General features: G+C 47.0%; 5 protein-coding genes across 5 annotated transcripts; 2 read left to right on the plus strand and 3 right to left on the minus strand.

The window, feature by feature from the left end:
- Window positions 1-3,858: 3,858 nt before the first annotated feature.
- On the plus strand, window positions 3,859-4,173 carry GLAREA_08902 (uncharacterized protein; the record flags this gene model as incomplete). The annotated part of the gene is made up of 2 exons (XM_008077863.1): window positions 3,859-4,078; window positions 4,133-4,173. 2 exons carry the CDS (start codon window positions 3,859-3,861, stop codon window positions 4,171-4,173), a joined length of 261 nt encoding a protein of 86 aa, XP_008076054.1.
- Window positions 4,174-4,680: 507 nt separating this feature from the next.
- On the minus strand, window positions 4,681-6,097 carry GLAREA_08903 (Protein kinase-like (PK-like); the record flags this gene model as incomplete). The annotated part of the gene is made up of 2 exons (XM_008077864.1): window positions 4,681-5,978; window positions 6,037-6,097. 2 exons carry the CDS (start codon window positions 6,095-6,097, stop codon window positions 4,681-4,683), a joined length of 1,359 nt encoding a protein of 452 aa, XP_008076055.1.
- A 1,373-nt stretch (window positions 6,098-7,470) lies between these two features.
- Window positions 7,471-10,402, plus strand: GLAREA_08904 ((Trans)glycosidase; the record flags this gene model as incomplete). The annotated part of the gene is made up of 5 exons (XM_008077865.1): window positions 7,471-8,157; window positions 8,225-8,446; window positions 8,506-8,578; window positions 8,655-9,110; window positions 9,159-10,402. 5 exons carry the CDS (start codon window positions 7,471-7,473, stop codon window positions 10,400-10,402), a joined length of 2,682 nt encoding a protein of 893 aa, XP_008076056.1.
- Window positions 10,403-10,691: 289 nt separating this feature from the next.
- On the minus strand, window positions 10,692-13,360 carry GLAREA_08905 (uncharacterized protein; the record flags this gene model as incomplete). Its single annotated transcript, XM_008077866.1, has 8 exons — window positions 10,692-11,621; window positions 11,671-11,736; window positions 11,786-11,998; window positions 12,054-12,439; window positions 12,488-12,567; window positions 12,622-12,838; window positions 12,897-13,113; window positions 13,166-13,360. 8 exons carry the CDS (start codon window positions 13,358-13,360, stop codon window positions 10,692-10,694), a joined length of 2,304 nt encoding a protein of 767 aa, XP_008076057.1.
- A 968-nt stretch (window positions 13,361-14,328) lies between these two features.
- GLAREA_08906 (Zn2/Cys6 DNA-binding protein) lies at window positions 14,329-17,539 on the minus strand (the record flags this gene model as incomplete). The annotated part of the gene is made up of 2 exons (XM_008077867.1): window positions 14,329-16,309; window positions 16,359-17,539. 2 exons carry the CDS (start codon window positions 17,537-17,539, stop codon window positions 14,329-14,331), a joined length of 3,162 nt encoding a protein of 1,053 aa, XP_008076058.1.
- Between the last annotated feature and the right edge of the window lie 1,541 nt (window positions 17,540-19,080).

Here is a 19,080-nt window from a genome sequence, read left to right on the forward strand (position 1 = left end):
AGCTCTGCGAGCCTGTCGATGGGTTGTCACCAAAATGTCATCCTTGTTGGAGGTTTGGTTAGGTGGAAGTCAGGTGAGATGAAAAGGCGATTTGATATCCTCATTCGTTGACGTCGAAGTTGACCAGAGTTCACTTGCGAAAGACATGGGCGCTTCCGGGCAGTGATTGGGTAGAGAACGGAGAGCCATTGGTACTAGTCCCCGAGTCCCAGCCATTCCTCATTGGGACGTGCAGCTAACCTGGAAGTTGAAGAGGTACGAGTACGTGCAACATACAACAAGAATACTCCGTACTCGTAACAACACCATGAGCAACACACGAGGCACAGATGAAATTACCAACTTTCATCTGGTTCGGGCATGATCATTTGTTGTCCTGCAGCAGCGTAGGCAGACAAACGCATCTATGATGAGGCGTCTGTGGCAAAGAGTGAGTTGTCTGTGGCGGTGCTGATTCAAGCGAGGAAAATCATTTTAGTCAGCGGTGTAGCTTCGAAAATGCTATTTTTAGCAATGCACACCGTCCAGGTGCTTTAAAGTATTCGGACTGTCCGTGATCGTCTGAATGGCAGCAATGACGAAAACCAACACCAACTACCGCCAACGGTACTGGCTACTAGTATATGAGACCCGGCAGATCACCTGCGATCGGGTTGACGTGGTCACCTCAAGAAGCACAGTACTCGTACTCGAGCACTGCACTCTCTAAAACGCTAGATTAGATTATCGGAGCTCCGATGACTTTAAAGTATAAATTAATTAAAACTATAGAGCTAAACTACTCTAGGAACGGTACCGTTATCCAAACCTTAAATTCAGAGTTGCAAAACGCTTCTATTTTCACGAAAAAGACATCGGGATCCGGGAGCTACTGACGGGAAGATCTTCAAGAATGGGTTACCCGTCCGTGATTCGCGCAGCGAGGGTTGGGTCGCCATCAAGTTCCCTGCTTGGTCGTCGAGTCTTGCCAAACACCTGATGGAAATTCTTTAGAAACGGAGTACGGTGAGGAGAGTTACCACACCGCCAACAACGTTCATGACCACCTCCGCTATTCCCAGGAAACGTGGAACCATAGAATCAATCAACCCAAGGAGACCTACCTCGGCCATTCAAGCTTGTATAACAAACAAGTTAGGAAAGAGTCGCCGTCGCAAACCGGTCTCATCAAGGTCACTTGACGTTTACTTTGAGTGCAGGCCAGGTCGTCATCACGAGACCGTCCTTTGACCTATTATCCCAAAGAAACTCACCTGCACAGTTACGTGAGGCTGATGAAAGAAGCTTAATGCATTAAACTCTACCAATACTTCGACCAGCCGCAACGAGCCATATCTAACCTTGGCCGTTGTCGATACAAGTTTGTTTTCCGATATATCATTTGCAAGCGGAGTACTCCGTATTTGACTAACAAACAGACTCAATCAAGACCCCTCCATATGACCCATGGAGTCCTGGTCTAAACATCTCCAACCCCCTCCCCGCGCGTCTATCCCTAAACCGCCGCGCGCATCACATCGGCTTTCGCATTCCCAGCACCGTGGTTTTTGGAATCCTCGTAACCCTTAGGCGCCCACCGCAATCCGGTTGAAGTCGTGGAAGCATTGTTTCATGTTTCACGAGCACGCTGGGTTGCGAGCCTATCGTCCGGTACTTGCTTATCGTATTCCCTGTTTGAGAAGGCGATAGGGCGCCTCCAGTTGCCGCAGGAGTTGGTGATGACCGCATGAGCAGACCTGCGAATTCCCCCGGATTCAGGAGCTGGTGGTGTTTAGTCGGACTAGATACCTAATTCGTTTATTCGGCACTCACCTATTTATCCTGGCTAAGCTGAAAGGTCCACAGCTAAGATCGACCAAGGAAGTGGTACATTTACTGCATGAATACAGAGTATAAGATGTCGATGTCGTGCATCGTTTCAGTGAAAGAAAACACAGTCACTTGATTCCATTCTGCGCTTAAAGATGGGCAGTGCAGAGAGCGTTTGGTCAAAGCAGCTTCTCGTATTGCGTTTTGAAACACCTATATAACTCATATTATAACTCACTAACGAGAAGTGGCATGATGAAAAAGGAAAGTCGTCGTTTCTTGATAGGTAAATCACGTACTCACTTCAAGCGACGAAAACAATCTTAAAGCAAGAACTAGCGGATGAGTCGGCGGTACGTACTCGCTGCACAAGCTATTGGGTGTTCGGTGAGACATTGTCCTGGCCGAGTTTGTGGTCTTGCCGAATTGACCGAGTGTAAATGTATTACTGGTGTGAGTTCAGGATTTCAAACAGGATTGCAGATGCAAGATATCTTCCGTTCGGAATGGCTTCAGCGTCTGGTTGATGTGAAGTTGGCACCGAGTATCTGGCCGGTTGGTTGAGTTCCACCAATCGAGTTCCTCTATATACTTCAAGATGCTTGATTCGTAGGTAGCTGAAGCATCCTATAGTGCCTCCACAATGACTACTCGGCTCATAAGTCGGTCTTGTAGCTAAGCTACTAGCCTGTGAAGACAGTTCTTCTGTTTCTTGCAACACTTAGTCTTTATTGTCATGCCAGAACCACACAACACCAACAACCTCAATCAACTCCCAGATCCGTAACCGACTTACTTCTTTTTGATAGAGCTGTGGGTAACGAAGTTTGTCTCTTATCAGTATACTTACCTAGTCAGTGATTTTAAAAGCGTTTCCTATGTCGAGTTACAGAAAGAGAACACTAGTCTTCTTTCTGCCTTCTGCTTTTGATTCGGCTTTATTAAAGTCTAGTACAACTGATCCTGTCGGCTTGATAATGCTTAATAGCAGCACAGTTATATGCAGTCACGAGAATGGAATACTGCGTAGGAACAAAGTCAAGATCGGAAAATAGTTATCATAAATAGTTTTGCATTATTAAGGTGACATCTCAATCTTTTATATTGAGTGATGATCTGAGCTTCTTCAAAGTATTTCCATCACATCAACTTTTCGACGGTATCGCCTCAGGACAGATATCAATTGACGCGAAGCTTTGTGTCAAGTACGCATAATTCTCAACTGTTTTTACTTTCATTCTTCTTGCCGGAGGCATTCAGGTAGAGACGATTTCCGTTTGTCAAGGTATGATAATCTATTGGCCATCAACGCAGTAGACTTGAGCTAATCCTCTCTGTTAAGTATGTGACACAGGGTTGCTATCGGTACATACATGGGAATCTCACATAAAGCAGCACAACAACCTCATCTTCAGATATCGTCTTCACTTTTGTAAAAGCAATGAAACAATCTCCATTTTCATTTCAATCTCATCTTTTCCTCCGTCTAATTCTCGATCTACACCAAAAAACCATGACCCTACCTCCAGTCCTCCCACCTTCCTGCTCAAATTGGACTCCCGGGATATCCGTTTGCTCCAAACAGGGCACAAAATCATGTGCTAATTGCAAGCTCGTCGTTGTTAGTATCTTACTACCTCCAACCATTAGAATTTTCTGACACAGACATCAGTACTGCGACGTCGATTGTCAAAAAGCCCACTAGCCAGACCACAAGAAATCGTGTAAATTACCACTAAGCAATGCGTCCTGGCGTCCGGCATGGGATCTTGAAGGTCGAATACCGCACTGGGCGAGCAATGAGGCATCGCAGAACTGGCATAATCCTTTCGGGGGAGTCAAGTACTTGTGGGGAAACACGCCGGCGATTGATGTTTTGAATTTGGAGCGGAATGAGGGGTTGAAATATAAAGAAGATTTTGCACTGTTGTTTGCTGGTTGGTGACGAAATCCACTCACGCCCGTAACACATCTGGTAATCTGGTTGCTATTCAGTGGAACATCTTCGTTATCCACCCGTTCTGCAGCGACCCAGTCAAAAGAACGACAATGAGAAGTGCAACGGTGGCCATCGCCGAAGACCTTCACGTTGCTGTGTTTGGATACCAATCTTTGGACAACAACATGAAGACCGTTTTGTTTCTGCACTGGCCTGGGGGGCAGAGGAAGCTTTCTATCTTCAGAAAGAATGAGGCACGTGCAAATGCACGCTGCTGGCGCGAAATAACTGAGGGTGAATGGGAGCAGTTTGTCGACATTGTAGGCGAGAGTAAGCATTTCAGAGAACGAGAATTGAGAACTTCATGCTAACATACCACGACAGTACCCGGTAGTTTTTTGGAGCCAACTTTCCAACGAAATTGATCGGCATCTACCCCATTTCACGAATATGGACATGAGAATGGAAGTGGAACTCACCTCAGCAGAGGAAGTTTGCTTGTTAGCTAGTGCAAGTCTGCTTGTTAGCTAGTGCAGACAGAGCAACACATTTGTTTCGTATTTCTTGACGTGTAATTATACCGCTTCCTTATTGAGTGAGACTCTGTGGCATTATGTCGCAAAAGGATTTGTTATTTGTCCTTCGATTGTCTTTAGTATTCTTGCCAAGGATGTTGGCCCCTTCCTAAACACTCTACAGTAGGGGTAAAAGGTGTCCATTTGTTTTCTTAAATTAAAGAAGACAGCAAATTATTAGATTACGATAACTAAAGCATAACGAGTGATAACAGAATTATAGTACGTAACGAACCAGCTCAAAGCGAAAGCGTGCTCAGGAGGAGAAGATAATCAAGCACCACGCACAACAAATCTAAGCATCTGCTTTGGAAGACCGATTTTCAATAGTGCTTGTCTGCAGCAAAGCCACACCTTCTACTCTTCTGCAGTCTTTTTGCTTATCTTGTTGATCCATCTTTGAAACAATCTAGCTCGCCTGTCAAAATGTTTGTCCTTATCCGCTTCTTCATCAAACTCCGAATCCGAAACCTCGGAGTCAACATCAAATATATCAAGATGTCCCTGATCATCCAATCCTAACATATTCTCCTTTAGATTACCAACATGTGGGTAACATGCACAAAATGGTTTACGAAACCAGTTGTTGGCATCTAATCCATGCTTACTCGAGCTACTAATGCCACCGCCATACTCCCACATTTGCCTGACCTTTTCGACAGGCTCCCGAATATTCTTGAGTTTCTCAGATTCGGTTTCCGTGAGAAATGTGTCGCTCAGGACCCCCCAAAAGTCTCCCCTAAATACTTCAACCCACCAAGGGTAAAATCCAGCAAGTTCCCAGTCAATAATTGCCGAAACCTTCCACTTGTTCTCCTTGTTGTCATTTGAGATAAAGATATTGTCGGCGTTGAGATCACAGTGAGTTAACACGTATGGTCCACCTTTTGGGAAGTTTGCCTTGAGCTCGGCGATCTCTTCGTCTGCTTTTTTACTCCAAGATTCTAGGACTGCCTCATCTTTTTCGCGCCATTCTTTATGTCTGAAACTTGGCCACAACAATCCCTTTTTGAGTCCCGGAGTGAGATTTTCCAACCAATCTTCCTCATTGGCACCTGTATTAATACAGCCCCAACCCGTACAATTGCCGATCAACGAGTCCAACAGCTCTGTGCCGTTTATACCTCCCATTCGGGGACTAGTGATCTTGCGCCATTGTTTTATGTGTTCTGCGAGGTCTAAGTTCACATCCAGATTGTCTTGATCGGAAAGACCATTATCTATCGCCTCGCTGAATCGGACCCCCTTAGCACGAGCCATCATTTCGAAAGTAAACTTGTTGTCCACGCCATCGAATTTGAATGATTCAGGAATAGGAACGCTTGGTGCCTTCTCCCGCACGAACTGGCGGGCAACGTAATCCTTCACGCAAGGCGATTGAGGCTGATTAGGGTAGTCTTTCAAGAGCCATGGGCCGCCTTTACTTAGTTCCCAGATACAGGAGTTGCGGTGAGCATACATGACTTTGAGACGCGAGGTGTAGTAGCTGCTAGTTTCGTTACCGCCGGTCCAGCCGCAGTTATGACACAAGACCCTTTCGGAGTCTATATCTCGGGGGTCTTCATATCCTTCGGCTTTTGGAATGCTTTCTGGCTCGGAGATTTTGAGGTCATGAACAAAGTGAACGAGATCCGCAGCATCCAATCCAGGATGATCTATACAAATTGCAGTCAGCTATAGATTCTCGAAGGGTGATCGTTCACGACTTCTTACAAGTGTTATCAAATTCTCTCTTGTCTCGAGCAACTTTTCTGGCAAGTTGAGTATTCTCCATTTCGGATTATCTTGCTTAGACTCGTGACATAAAAATCTTTGATAGATGCAAGGATTTTTTATCGAAGATGTGAATGAAGGACAAACATTTATGATATTTTGAAACAAAGATAAGGTAGATCTTAAAGAAGAAAGAAAACGCCGGAAGCAGCTTGAGAGATATCGAAAGACAAAGAAATTACAAGGGTTCTGATACGAAGAGCCCTACTGAAGCTGCTGTCAGATCATGAGAGGAATCTAACGCACTTTAACACCTTCGCGTATTGTAATGAGGTGATTCCTCCGAAAATTCCCCATGTTGGCCTGCTCTTGAACGCGCAATGCAGACATGCCATATATAGGTTGGGAAATCCGTTCTAGGATGAACTCAGAAGAAATCTTAATGTCGATAGAATTTAATTCTTCGTTTTTATGCCATGGAAATTGAAGGTAAGAGCGAGAGAATAGGAGACCTCGACTTAGGACGAGGAGGTTAAGCGAAACCGCCAGAGGTCTCGAGGGTGTTTATGTGCTGCCCCACTATAAGATAACAATAACGCAGGAGTTTTAGAGGGTAACAGTAAGTTGTCGTATTGCTAGGTTAGACTAAAATAACAACATTCTAGATTGGAGGTCAACATACCGGCACGTGATGAGAAAGCCAGGTGATAGGGTTGCAGCCAGACGTGCACGAATTGTAGTCCATATGCAGTAATCGAAGCGATTTTCTTTTTTCTCTCATTTCAGAAATGTCCTTCGCAACTGCAACTTTCAGATCAAATGTCACAAATTACGACATTCTAAGGTGCCTCGGCTCCGTCCCAATTCTTTACACGATGTCGTCGTTGCACCAAGACGGCGAAATGACCCTGTGAGGAAGCTCAAAGTAGCAGCTGAACCGACACAAGCAGGGCGGAAACCTGGGTGCATGGCGAAAAAACCAGGTTCTGCATTTAACAGCATTTCATGATTGAGGACATGATCGCCATACTGCCTAGATATCGTTCCACAAGCAGACACCGCCTCACTCGCCACGAAATAGACATTGCGGAGTACCTGGCGATTGCAGCCAGATGCGGAACTCATCTCCTTTGGTTATAGCAACGATAATAATGCCCTCGCTTAGAGACACGATCGATGGTAGCACGTAAGTAGTATATATTTGACGTTCCGTAAAGCAATAGCAGAGGTACCTGCTTTTCTCAGCTCCTTCTTCGTCTTGAGTAACGCCAGACGAGTTGATGCTTGTGGTAGTGGCTTCCCTTTCAGCACTGTCTTAGACTTACACAAAGGTCTAAGGCTGAGATCAGCCACAAGCACAACTTCTACGGAGCCTCCTTATTCTCCTCCAAGTCCTCCAAAATCCCCGTTTGAGAACTTCAACCACTGTCCGTTATGTCGTCTGTACGTTATTGCTTGGCCCTGTTCGTGGTTTGTCAAGGTGTGTTGGCAATATCAGCAGAATATGATTTCGCCGGAGAATACGCGAAAATCACCCAACTGCAATCCTCACAAGAATTCGCATTTGAAAAGCGAGACGATGTCCCCGCTGGATATGTCGCTTCACCATATTATCCCACTCCTAAAGGGGGTTGGGTCTCAAGCTGGAGTGCAGCCTACGCAAAGGCCGAGAAAGTAGTTGGAAATATGACATTGTCCGAAAAGGTCAATATGACGACTGGAACGGGGTTCTTGATGGGGCCATGTGTGGGAAACACTGGATCTGCTCCGCGATTTGGGATTCCGAATCTTTGTCTCCAAGACTCCGCGCTAGGAATCGCTGCTACAGATAACATCACCGCTTTTCCAGCTGGAATCACAACTGGGGCTACATTCTCAAAATCATTGATGTATGCTAGGGGAGACGCATTGAGCCAAGAAGCACGGGGAAAGGGAGTCAATATTCAACTTGGCCCGACGATAGGTCCTATTGGAAGGCAACCACGAGGAGGAAGGAATTGGGAAGGCTTTGGTGCTGATCCTAGTCTCCAAGGTTTTGGAGGATCTGAGACCATCAAAGGAATGCAAGCCAATGGTGTGATAGCCACCGTCAAGCACTGGGTCGCCAACGAGCAAGAGCAGGTAAAGTAACATCCTTTGACTCAAAAAGTTCTGTAAGTGCTCACGTAAGTCTAATATTCGGTTTTAGTATCGCATGGACATAGTTCCTCATGGCACCATGAAAGCACTTAGCGCTAATATCGACGACCGAACATTGCACGAGCTTTACGCTTGGCCCTTCATGGATGCCATCAAAGTTGGAGTCGGTGCAGTTATGACAAGTTACAATGATGTGAACGGAAGTGCGGCATCACAAAACAGCAAGTTGATCAATGGTATCTTGAAAGATGAATTTGGTTTCCAGGGCTTGGTAAGTAATATCCGTGCTTGCTTTTCTTTTTTGGTACAACCTGCTTAATGTACAAAAAGGTCATGAGTGACTGGCTATCTCACATTGGAGGAGTTTCGGCAGCATTGTCAGGTCTTGATATGTCAATGCCGGGTAAGAATGCACAGGAAATTATTTTCCTCGCCCAGGAAAGTAAATGAAAAGAAAAAGAAAAACTAATTTTACGCAGGAGATGGTGCAATTCCTTTCCTTGGGTTGTCTTACTGGGCATCCGACCTTTCTAAAAGCATTTTGAACGGTACTGTTCCGCTCGAGCGCTTAAACGACATGGCTACTCGAATTGTTGCAACCTGGTTTCAATTTGGTCAAGACAAAGATTATCCTCTACCAAATTTCTCAGCCAACACTGCTGATCGTGAAGGACCGTGTTACCCCGCTGCACTTATCTCGCCCACTTGCGCTGTAAACCAATATGTCAATGTTCAAGGAGATCACGCATCTATCGCCCGACAGGTTTCTCGAGAAGCCATCACGCTGTTGAAGAATGATAACAAAACATTACCTTTGTCTTCTTCGGCTACTCTAAAAGTCTTCGGCTCAGATGCTCAGACAAACCCTGACGGTCCTAATGCTTGCAATCAACGCAATTGCAACAAAGGTGTTCTTGGAATGGGCTGGGGGAGTGGTAAGCTCAATGATTGATTCTTTGATCTCCAAATAACTGACTGCACAGGAACTGCAAATTATCCTTACATGGATGCTCCGATAGATGCAATTAAGCGAAGAGCTTCAGCTGTGACTTACTACTCGAGTGACTCCTTCCCAGGAGGTCTTATGGCCACTGCCGGAGACATCGCAATTGTTTTCATAAGCAGCGACTCCGGAGAGAACCAACATACCGTGGAAGGCAATAATGGTGATCGTTCAGCAAGTGGTCTCTACGCCTGGCACAACGGCGATGCACTCGTAAAATCCGCCGCTGCCAAGTATGCAACTGTGATTGTTGTGGTCCACACCGTAGGGCCGATACTCGTGGAAGAATGGGCAGATCTTCCGTCCGTGAAATCGATTGTCTTTGCACATCTTCCAGGACAAGAAGCAGGAAACTCACTCACAGACATCCTCTTCGGCGACTACTCTCCAAGTGGCCATCTACCCTATTCGATCCCTAAGAAAGAGAACGACTATCCAGCCTCCGTAAGTCTCAAAGGCTTCCAATTTTTCCAAGTCCAAGACACCTTCTCCGAAGGCCTCTACATCGATTACCGCTACCTCAACAAACACTCCATCGCCCCCCGCTACGCCTTCGGCACCGGACTATCCTACACCACATTCTCCTACTCCGCCCTCATACTCACCTCCAACATCCCCCTCTCCGCTCTCCCTCCGGCGCGCGCACCAAAGGGTTCCACTCCAATCTACACCTCTGCCATCCCAGCCGCAGCAGAAGTAGCCTGGCCCAGCAACTTCCCCCGGATCTGGCGCTACCTGTACCCCTACATCGACAACCCCTCCGCCATAACCGCGACAGGAAAATACAACTACCCAGCCGGATACTCGACGACTCCTAAACCTGACCCCCCATCTGGCGGTGACGAAGGCGGAAACCCGGCGCTCTGGGATATCATGTTCACGCTCTCTGTGACCGTAATCAACACCGGCAGCGTAGCGGGCAAAGAAGTCGTCATGGTGTTCCTGCAACATCCGTCGGACTCTCCATACGATACGCCTGTCATCCAGTTAAGGAATTTCGAGAAGACGGAGACGTTGGTGCCGGGTGGGAATCAAGTGCTGAGTATCGGTGTGACGAGACGCGATCTCAGTGTTTGGGATACGGTGCAGCAGAATTGGGTTATTCCTGTTAGTGCGACACAGCCATTCTTGTTTTGGATCGGGAATGGGAGTGGGAACTTGACTGTTGCTTGTGAAAGTCTAAGTGGTGTTTGTGAGGGTGGAAGGGTTAAGCCTGTTGCTTAGTGGAAGTTGTGTTAGTTAATAATTACTTATGTAAGGGGAATTAATGAATAGTGTTTATAAAAGCCATAGAATAAATGGTGTTCATCCGGTTGAACATGGTGCTCCCGAGCGGAAGGCAAGAAGTGAGTAAACCTGTAGACATATGAAGTTACACATTTTATCTAAAACCGAGGGTGGTGATACATGAGCGTGATATGTGGTATCTTGAGCATTGCGCTACATGATAAGCTTGACTTCTGCCTAAGTTTTCAAATGTAGTTCGCTTCTCAGCCACACCACAGCACCCCCCTCAAATCTCCTTAACAAACCCAACCTCCACCAACTGCTCAACAGGAATATCCATATCCGCCATCTTCGTCCGACTATTCTCCCTGATCCACAGAAACGCCCACAACAACCCTCTCCTAACCCACCCCGTCCCAGCTTTAATCCTCATCTGTTCCTTGCCCATCACATACACAACCTGATCCTGCGCCGCCTTAGTCAGGACATGTAGCTCCTGCTGCACAGCCGGAGAATGCTCGATACTGCGCGCTGATGTAGTTGATGAAGAGCGACCGGTATCACGGGTGATGAAGAGGACAAGCTGCTCGATGACGAGACGTGCGAGATCGGGAGAGACTATGTCGTCGCGGTAGCCGTGACGGACTGTGATACGGTAGCTGTAGGGTAAGGACGTGCGTTGGACGACGTAGCGTTCGCTTTCTGGGATACTTGGGGTTGAGAGGGGACGGAGATGGAACCAAACGATGATTTGAGGTCTGGCGCTGAACTTGCGGACGAACTGCGTGAAGACAATTGGCACCATGTCACCTATCTTGTCGAAGAAAATGCCAACTCCACCGACGGTGCTGATTTTCATGCCGCCGAATTGCTCGGTTAACATTAGGTCTCCTGCCGAGTCGTTCTTCAGGAGGTGGGATAGTTGGAATCGGTCTTCTTTTTCGGAGGTCCATTGGTTTTCTTTGCCGAAGCGCCAGAGGACGAAGGTTATGGATAGGATGGCACCAAGCATGATGGTAAACCAGGCTCCTTTGGGTACTTTGGTTAGGGCGGAAGAGAGGTATACGCCGTCGAGGCAGGCGAAGACTAGGAGGAAGAAGAGGACGATGAAGAGGTTTATGCGCCAGATAATGAGGGCGACCAGTGACACCATTAGCGTGGTTATGAAGGTCACAGCAATAACACAGACACCATAGGCGTTGCCAAGTCGGGTTGTCTGAAGACTGTTAGTGGACATATTAATTGAGATTAGTAAGGAGACTTACGTCGCTGTAAACTGCTGTAACAATTACGGTTCCGATCATGAGGAGCCAGTTTGCGAATGGCATGTACTGTGCTAAGTTAGATTATATTAATGATGAATTCAATGAAAGTACGTACCACTTGTCCATGGAAAAGCTTCGAGGTATGGACTGTCTTGATATGTGGAAAATAAGACATCCTCATCACCTGAGCCAACAACTGAAAGCTACCAGTAATCATTGCCTGTGAGGCCACAACCGCTGCAAGAACCGCGAGAACAAGACTGAAGTAGAAAGTTCCCGGTGGTACAGTGTTGAAGAAGGGATTTGTGTATGCTTCCTCTGTGGCATCCTAGAAGTCGTTCGTTAGTCGCTTAAGCTCACATACAACCAATCAATTGACTCACCTTGGAGATATATGCTGCTTGACCAATATAAGCCAACAACAAACAGGGGAATGAGAATCCGAGCCATGAAATCTGTACAGCTCTCTTGCTAAAGGCTCCTAGATCGGCGAACAAAGCCTCAACGCCAGTAAAGGCTAGTAATAGACCACCTAGAGATCTCCATCCTTCTTCACCATTGCGTACTAAGTATTGACCAGCAAAGTAGGGAGAGAATGCTTTCAAGACTGTGTGGTCGTGCATCGAAAGGTTGTAAATTCCGCAGACAGCGTTGAAGAGGAGCCAGACGATGACGATAGGCGCAAAGCTTGAGGCTATTTTGGTTGTACCGAAGGGCTGGACAGCGAAAAGAAGAATCAGGATTGCGCAAGTTACTCCAACAATGGTCGCTATCAATAATTAGCTTTGTAGGAGTGATGGTAATACTCGGAACTTACAAGTAGTAATATCTGGCTGAGCGACGCGAAGTCCTTGAATGGCACCAAGAACAGATTGAGCTGGCGTAAGAACTCCGTCACTGAGATAAGTTAGCATAAAGTTTTATATCTTTTTTTGAGGAAAATCAACTTACGACATAACCATAGACACACCTATCACACCAAGCAATTTCAAAGTCAATCTCATGACCGAGGATTTCTCGATAAAGCTTCTGACGCCTTTATTCATCGGGTTCAGATCACCAGTAAGATGTCTCTCCATCTTCACGGTACCAGCAGTATTCGGGTCTTTTCGCACAATGTTCGCATATCGGGCAAGCAGACTGTAAAGCGCGAATGTTCCTCCCTCACCTATTAAGACTGTCAGCATAGCTCGGGATATGAGTTTAGAGAATTAGAGTGTGCGTACCATCGTCATCTGCAGCCAGAACAATAAAAACGTATTTGATAGACACCATCAAAGTAAGGGACCATATGATAATAGAAAGCGCGCCGACCAAGTCTTCATAACTCGGCTGACTTGTGAAGGTCGAGGAATAAACGTATAATGGCGAAGTACCGATATCACCATAAATAACACCAGTAGACTGATATGACAGCCAAAGAAGCATCCATCCCGTGTAAGTCTCCAGCACACATTAGTTTGCAACTCTTTCACCTCTCGAAGAGAAAACTGACCTGTTTCTTCTTACTATTCAAATCCTGATCCGCAATCTCCCTAACAGCCAACTCCTCCTCATCAATCTCCTTGACTTTCTCGCCAACCACCTGATTCTCATGCATAGCCTTCTCTCCAAACGCGCTACTCCTCGACTTCACAGGCCGAATCCCATCGCCAAACTGAACATGCTGAAGCGGTTCCGCGTCTGTCATGTCCTCTGATTTCAAGCTAGGAAGACGACGAACGAGCACAAAGCGAGAAGTTAAAGAGAACGAAGACCACGAAAAAAAAAAAACTATAATCCCCAAACAAACCCGGCGATCTCAACACCTACTTATCCCCCCCAGACCATTGCACTGCCTCACGCGCAACTAACCCATATCCATATCCCAAAGATCATCTCATCTCAACCCACCAGACTTCGAATTCCTGGTATAAGAAAAAAAGCCACGGATCCGCATCGACAATGTTATCGTCGCAACCAGATTCGAGGAGGCCAAAATCGCGCATACATCCTTTGAATGATGTGGATGTGGTTGTTGTTTGGAGGAATGACTGATAAATCCCTCAATGATGCTAGGATACGAACTTGATATTCGTGGGTGTGAGCGGGTATGCAAGGGAGATGCACGTGGGAAGGGTGGAAGGTCTGTGCTGAAGCTTGAGCTATGGATGTGGTACATGTGAAGAGCTTAATAAGATTGTACTGTATGATCGCTGGAAGATGTTAAATTTGAATATCGTCTAGGTATGAAATCTTTGTCGTGGGTGGATTTGTTTACAGTCGAATATTCGCTTCTCAGAAGTGAAGCGAATGCTTGTAAATGGTTCAAATAATAAGGGTCCGCGAGACAGGATTATCAACCCCACGACCGTCCTTCAATATCTCCACAGTCACCTTCATGGAGCTTAAGGTTCTCTGCATGCATGTGGCAGGTGCTAACCCAGGTCAAGCTCACACAAGCCAATACAAGATCATCAAAGACTGTACAGAGCTTATCTCGACACTGTGGGTACATTTATCATTATTGTTATTCCTATTTGGAAGTAACCGCTTGGTCCCAGTCACTCTCCCAATTTAATTTCCGTGAGTCCTGGGTGGTATACAAAACAAGGCACTTCCAAAGCCTTTCTTAGCGCCTTATCCAGAACACCATGCGCCGTATGATATCTTATATACCTAACGATGACCACCATGTCCACCCATATTGCCATTACCATTCAAGTGCATGCCTCCCAGACCTGCGTTGAAGATATCCACGTCTTGACCAATTTCTGGTGGTTCCATATTGAATGGCATAAACCAGGCGCTACTCGGTTCCGTCACGAAGCCGTTCATTCCACCCATCTGCATATCCCAATTGGTGCCGTCAAGTAAGTTATGTGAACCGAGAGAAGGATCCATTCCGCCATATGCGCCAAAGACAAGTTGTCTATCCAATTGTGGCAAGATTCCTTGTTGGTGTGGAGGCAGCATAACATCGTGACCATAATATTGTCCTTGATTGTACATATTCACAGGCGATGTCGGACTCATATGATTGTAGTTCTGCGCCATCTGAGGGTTATTCTGCATATGCATAGCAGCGGTCGGGCTCATGTTTTGAATGTTTGTATTTACACGGTCAAGGCTCCGACGATGTTGGTGGTGTTGTTGTTGCTGCTGCTGCTGTTGTTGTAAATGCGGATCTGGACGACCTGTATGTGATTTCTTTGCCCTTCGTTTGGGTTGCTTAGCCGACTCACGGTCTTGTGGCTGCAATGGAGAAAGGGTATGGAAAAACTCCTCCACGGTATGATAATCGGATTTTTGCTCCAAGACTGCATCATCTCCTCTTTCTTTCTTCGTTCCCGCTACTGGGTCCTCAAAATCGGAGTGAGAGACACCATGAGGGTACCGATCAAACCAATCTCCATACTGAAATATGGTTGAAGACTGGGCATTGTTTGCAGATGAGCCTTGTCTAGCTGCATCAGCACACATTCTGAACTGTTCTTTCAAGTTCTCGGACATGAAATGGAACATCCCCCAGTATTTCTTCATCTTCGATAGATATTTGACGTTCGTTGCTAGATTGCGCTTCGATACTGTTTCCATAGCAGGATTTTTGGAAAATACGCCAAATATATGGACAGTGCTTGACAAAAAGGCGCAATAACCAGTAAAGGGAGCGGTAACAAAATAAGACTCGGCGTCTTTCAATAGCTCGGATATTCGATTCGCAGCCTCGAATGCTTTTGCTCCTGCTTTCGTCACAAATTCTTTAGGCACATCTTTAGGTGCACGACCTCCGGAATGACCTGGAACCGCAAATCGATTCATAAACAGCATACACTGTGCCAAAGTGATATGGAGAAATAAGTACTGGTTCGCCAAGGCTTCAGTTCCATGAGCATGTAGATTCTCCGTCGTGTATACGAGAGATTCAGGCAATGTGGAGCTGAAGCCTTCACACTCTTTCAATAATTCGGTATAGGTCGATTCGCGGTGCCACATTGGATGTGGATCTTGATCATTTCCACCCAAGTTCAAGTAATTGATGATACGACCCCATAGAGCAATGGAGCGAGTCATATATGCTGCCACGCCCATATTCTCTCTTGGGTCTGAAAGTTGTCCTTGGCCGGGCGAGACAGGGTGTGGAACGTTTCCCTTCAAGTCTTCCGTCGGACCAGGCATATCGAGTTGGAAAAGCTTCTCCTTAATTGGTAATTGCACCTTAATCGTATCCTCTTTGATAAAAGTAGGCCTGTCTGTCCCAGATGAATTGAATCGATCCATGAGAAAACAAGCCCACATTGTCCTCCGCCGTATCTCTCGGTCAATGAAGCTCAGCTCGGCCGTACCGTTCCGTTTCAAAGGATCGTAATCGAGATCTCGATGTAGCTGTAAAGCATAAGCCATCCGAATTGCCATACCACCAAGTGACCAGCTTCTTCCTCCCTGACAAGTCCCGAATTCGTGCAGACCGAGTATCAGTAGACAAGTCAAAATAGTTATGTTCGGCCACTCATAACGCCTCATGACTATATCTCTAGCTTCAGACGCCCATTCTTCCCCTCTTAAGAAGTTCGGTGATGTGTTGAGCTTTGGATGAGTCGAGAACCTAGCAGAGACCGCACATACAGCTAGAATCAGAACCGGGGGAACGGTACCGCTTCTACATTTGAATTAGCCAGATATCACAAAACTCGGGCCGTTGTAAATACTTTAATTTGCGCATGAAGCTCGGTTTGTGAAGGACATAGTATGCTTGCCCGTAAAGATTTTCGAAGAAAACTTCCGCTAGATGTTCTTGAATATCCTTGGACGGTAAGGCATCTGCACCTTCGGAAAGAAGTTTGCTTTCCTCGGCTTCCTGGATCATGAGTGAGGTAGGTTTGGTAGAATCTAATTGCGTAGCTGCTGCAGTCTTCGACCAGTTCTCCAGCTCCGCGCCAAAAGCTTCGTCGGCAGGTCGCTTTTTTGAACCAGCTTTTAGGGGTGCAGTGCCAGGAATCGTGGGTTTAACACTTGCCCTCACGACTGAAGGCGCAGAACTGTCCTGCTCCTCCTTTGGTACAATTTTAATAATGCGTTCCTCCATTCTTTTCAGGCGTTTGTCAAGCATTGCCATGTAATCCGTCCGAGGTGCGGCTTTCCGGGTAGTAACCTTATAAACACACGGTATCCGTGATCTTAGACAATGCTTGCAAGCTGGTTTCTCGCCAGAACAACGTATCTTTTTTCTCCGACAAGCTATACATGCTAAGGGAAGTCTTTTTCGCTCCTTGCCTGCTTTGGTTTTCAACTCGCTCCATGGTGGGGTAGGATCATTTTTCTCCTCTTTCGTTCGAGTCCCCAGGTCACTGCCATCTACAGCACCTCCGTTATTCAATCCGAACTCGTCGTTGTAGCCTTTGTCGAGGCTTCCATTTGCACGATTGCTTGTAGGGCTGGCTTCGTCAGATCCACCGCTAACGCTTGTATTCCCTTGTCCCACCGTGCCACCGCTGAAGCTTCCCCTATGCACAGCTGGCATTGAAGTTATGGAGTTCCGGTGGTCGGGCGGCAGCGAACCGATCGAATTTCGATGGTCGGATAGGTGCGCAGAGAGGTTGTACGGCGCGGAGGGATTGTCAAGTTGAGTGTCCACATGCAGTCCATGTTCTGGGATCCCTTGGTAAGGAAAATTGAAGTCTGCAAACTGCGAGTTGCTCAACGAGTCGATTTGTGGTGGGGTATTGTGGACAACCGAGGTGTTTTGCGCCTGCGGGCTATTCTCCATCATGAATTGCTCCAAGTCGAGAGTGTCCGCGTGCATAGGCGCGACGGTGATGGTATCTCCGCTCGAATGGCGGTAATCGGGGCCATTGTGCGATTGATAGCTTGAAGGCGCTTGACTTGACATTGTAATCATCAACGGCGTTCCAACCGCCAAGGTTCCTTCCTACGACCACTCGAACCGATTATTGTGAAATCTCAAAACTCTGACGTCGTACTTCGCAGCAAGCTCGGGATTCATCCTCTTCGACTGATCACTTCATGCAACTGTCGGGAGGGATTGAGATGTTGCCCGTAGGCACAATTGTGGCGACCCAGTTGGGCTCGTGGTCGTTGAGTCTCGCACCCTCGTGCAATGTGCGTAGATGTTTTTCGGACGGGAGGATGTTGAGGTTGTTGACCTAGAAACTCTCTCGCAGAAAAATATGGATGTGGCAACAGCAGCGGCGATACGCGTAAGGTCAGGGACTACAGTAATGTGATTGCGGTCGTTGTGCGGATGTGCAGGTGTAGTAGACAGTCGACGGTTTGTGGTTCGCAGTAGCACGGAGGTCGAGGGCTTAGTGTGTTGATATCAATGGAGGGACGAGGAACTTGGGACAAATCCGCAGGCGGAGGACGACTAGGTAAGTAGTTGCTTTCAAAGCAGGAACCAAAGACAAAAAGGCTTTAGCCAGACAAGAACGACCCTCTTCCAGTTTTAGTTCTTGTCCTGGTTGTGGAGACTGTTAGTCTTGCAGCATGTATTCCTGGGGTTGAGAGTTTTGAGGTTGGGCTGTCCTGGTCGGGGAAGCCCGCTTGCGCAAAGACTTAGAAAAGGCCTGTAGGAATAGTAATAATAACAATGTGCTATGCATACAGAGACACTGTTACTTGTTTTATGACTTGGAAGAGATATCATTACTAGCGGTCAGTTTCTGCAACACTCATGATTCATCCTATATACGCATGTCACTCTGCTTCTCCGCTTTCTTCCAAAGTCCTGGTCGTTCTTTTGGAGGCTCCCTACCGTGGGAGGAATAATCGTTGCGGGATGGATAGTAGAAGACTCTAAAGCGGTGATCTCATTCTTCCGCAATGGCCGTCCCCCAATCGTTTCTATCCCAGTCGAGGTCAGCAGAAAAGTGGACAGCCCTTTTGAGCCAACTCCGGGGTACTTTGGGGGGTTCAATATGGCAAATACCCCATACAATTGAACTCTCCCGGATCCCAAACCAGTATTTCCACTGCGTGAGTGACACTGATTGGGTTGAGGCACATGCCACAGTGAGGTTTTCTGCGTGTGCTGTTGCAGAGCAATTCTGTAGAGAACGTCCAGAAGCCCCATCCGGTGTGTGTGCAGTGCGCCGGTTCCACAGGAGGGGCCAGGTCGATTGATCGTCACACCAGACAGCCCCAACCGCTTTGGATCATTGTCCTGTCCAGAAAGAGCAAAGCCTCCAGTCCTTCCTCTCAACCCCAGACGCGGAAAACCCAGCCTCGGCCCCACGGGACGCCTATGTCGGCTGCAACTGTCAAGATAACTCGTTAGACTTGCGAGACGAGCCTGCGTCTATGTTCAGAGATAGGCCGCCGCTCCTCTTAGGTAAGAGGGGAGCCGACTCGAAAACAACCGCCAAGGTCCTGCTCGTGCTCTTCAATCGCGGGGAGAAGAAATGTGATGTAGAG

The sequence above is a fragment of the Glarea lozoyensis genome, assembly GCF_000409485.1.
Source record: "Glarea lozoyensis ATCC 20868 chromosome Unknown GLAREA1, whole genome shotgun sequence".
Taxonomy (NCBI): domain Eukaryota; kingdom Fungi; phylum Ascomycota; class Leotiomycetes; order Helotiales; family Helotiaceae; genus Glarea; species Glarea lozoyensis.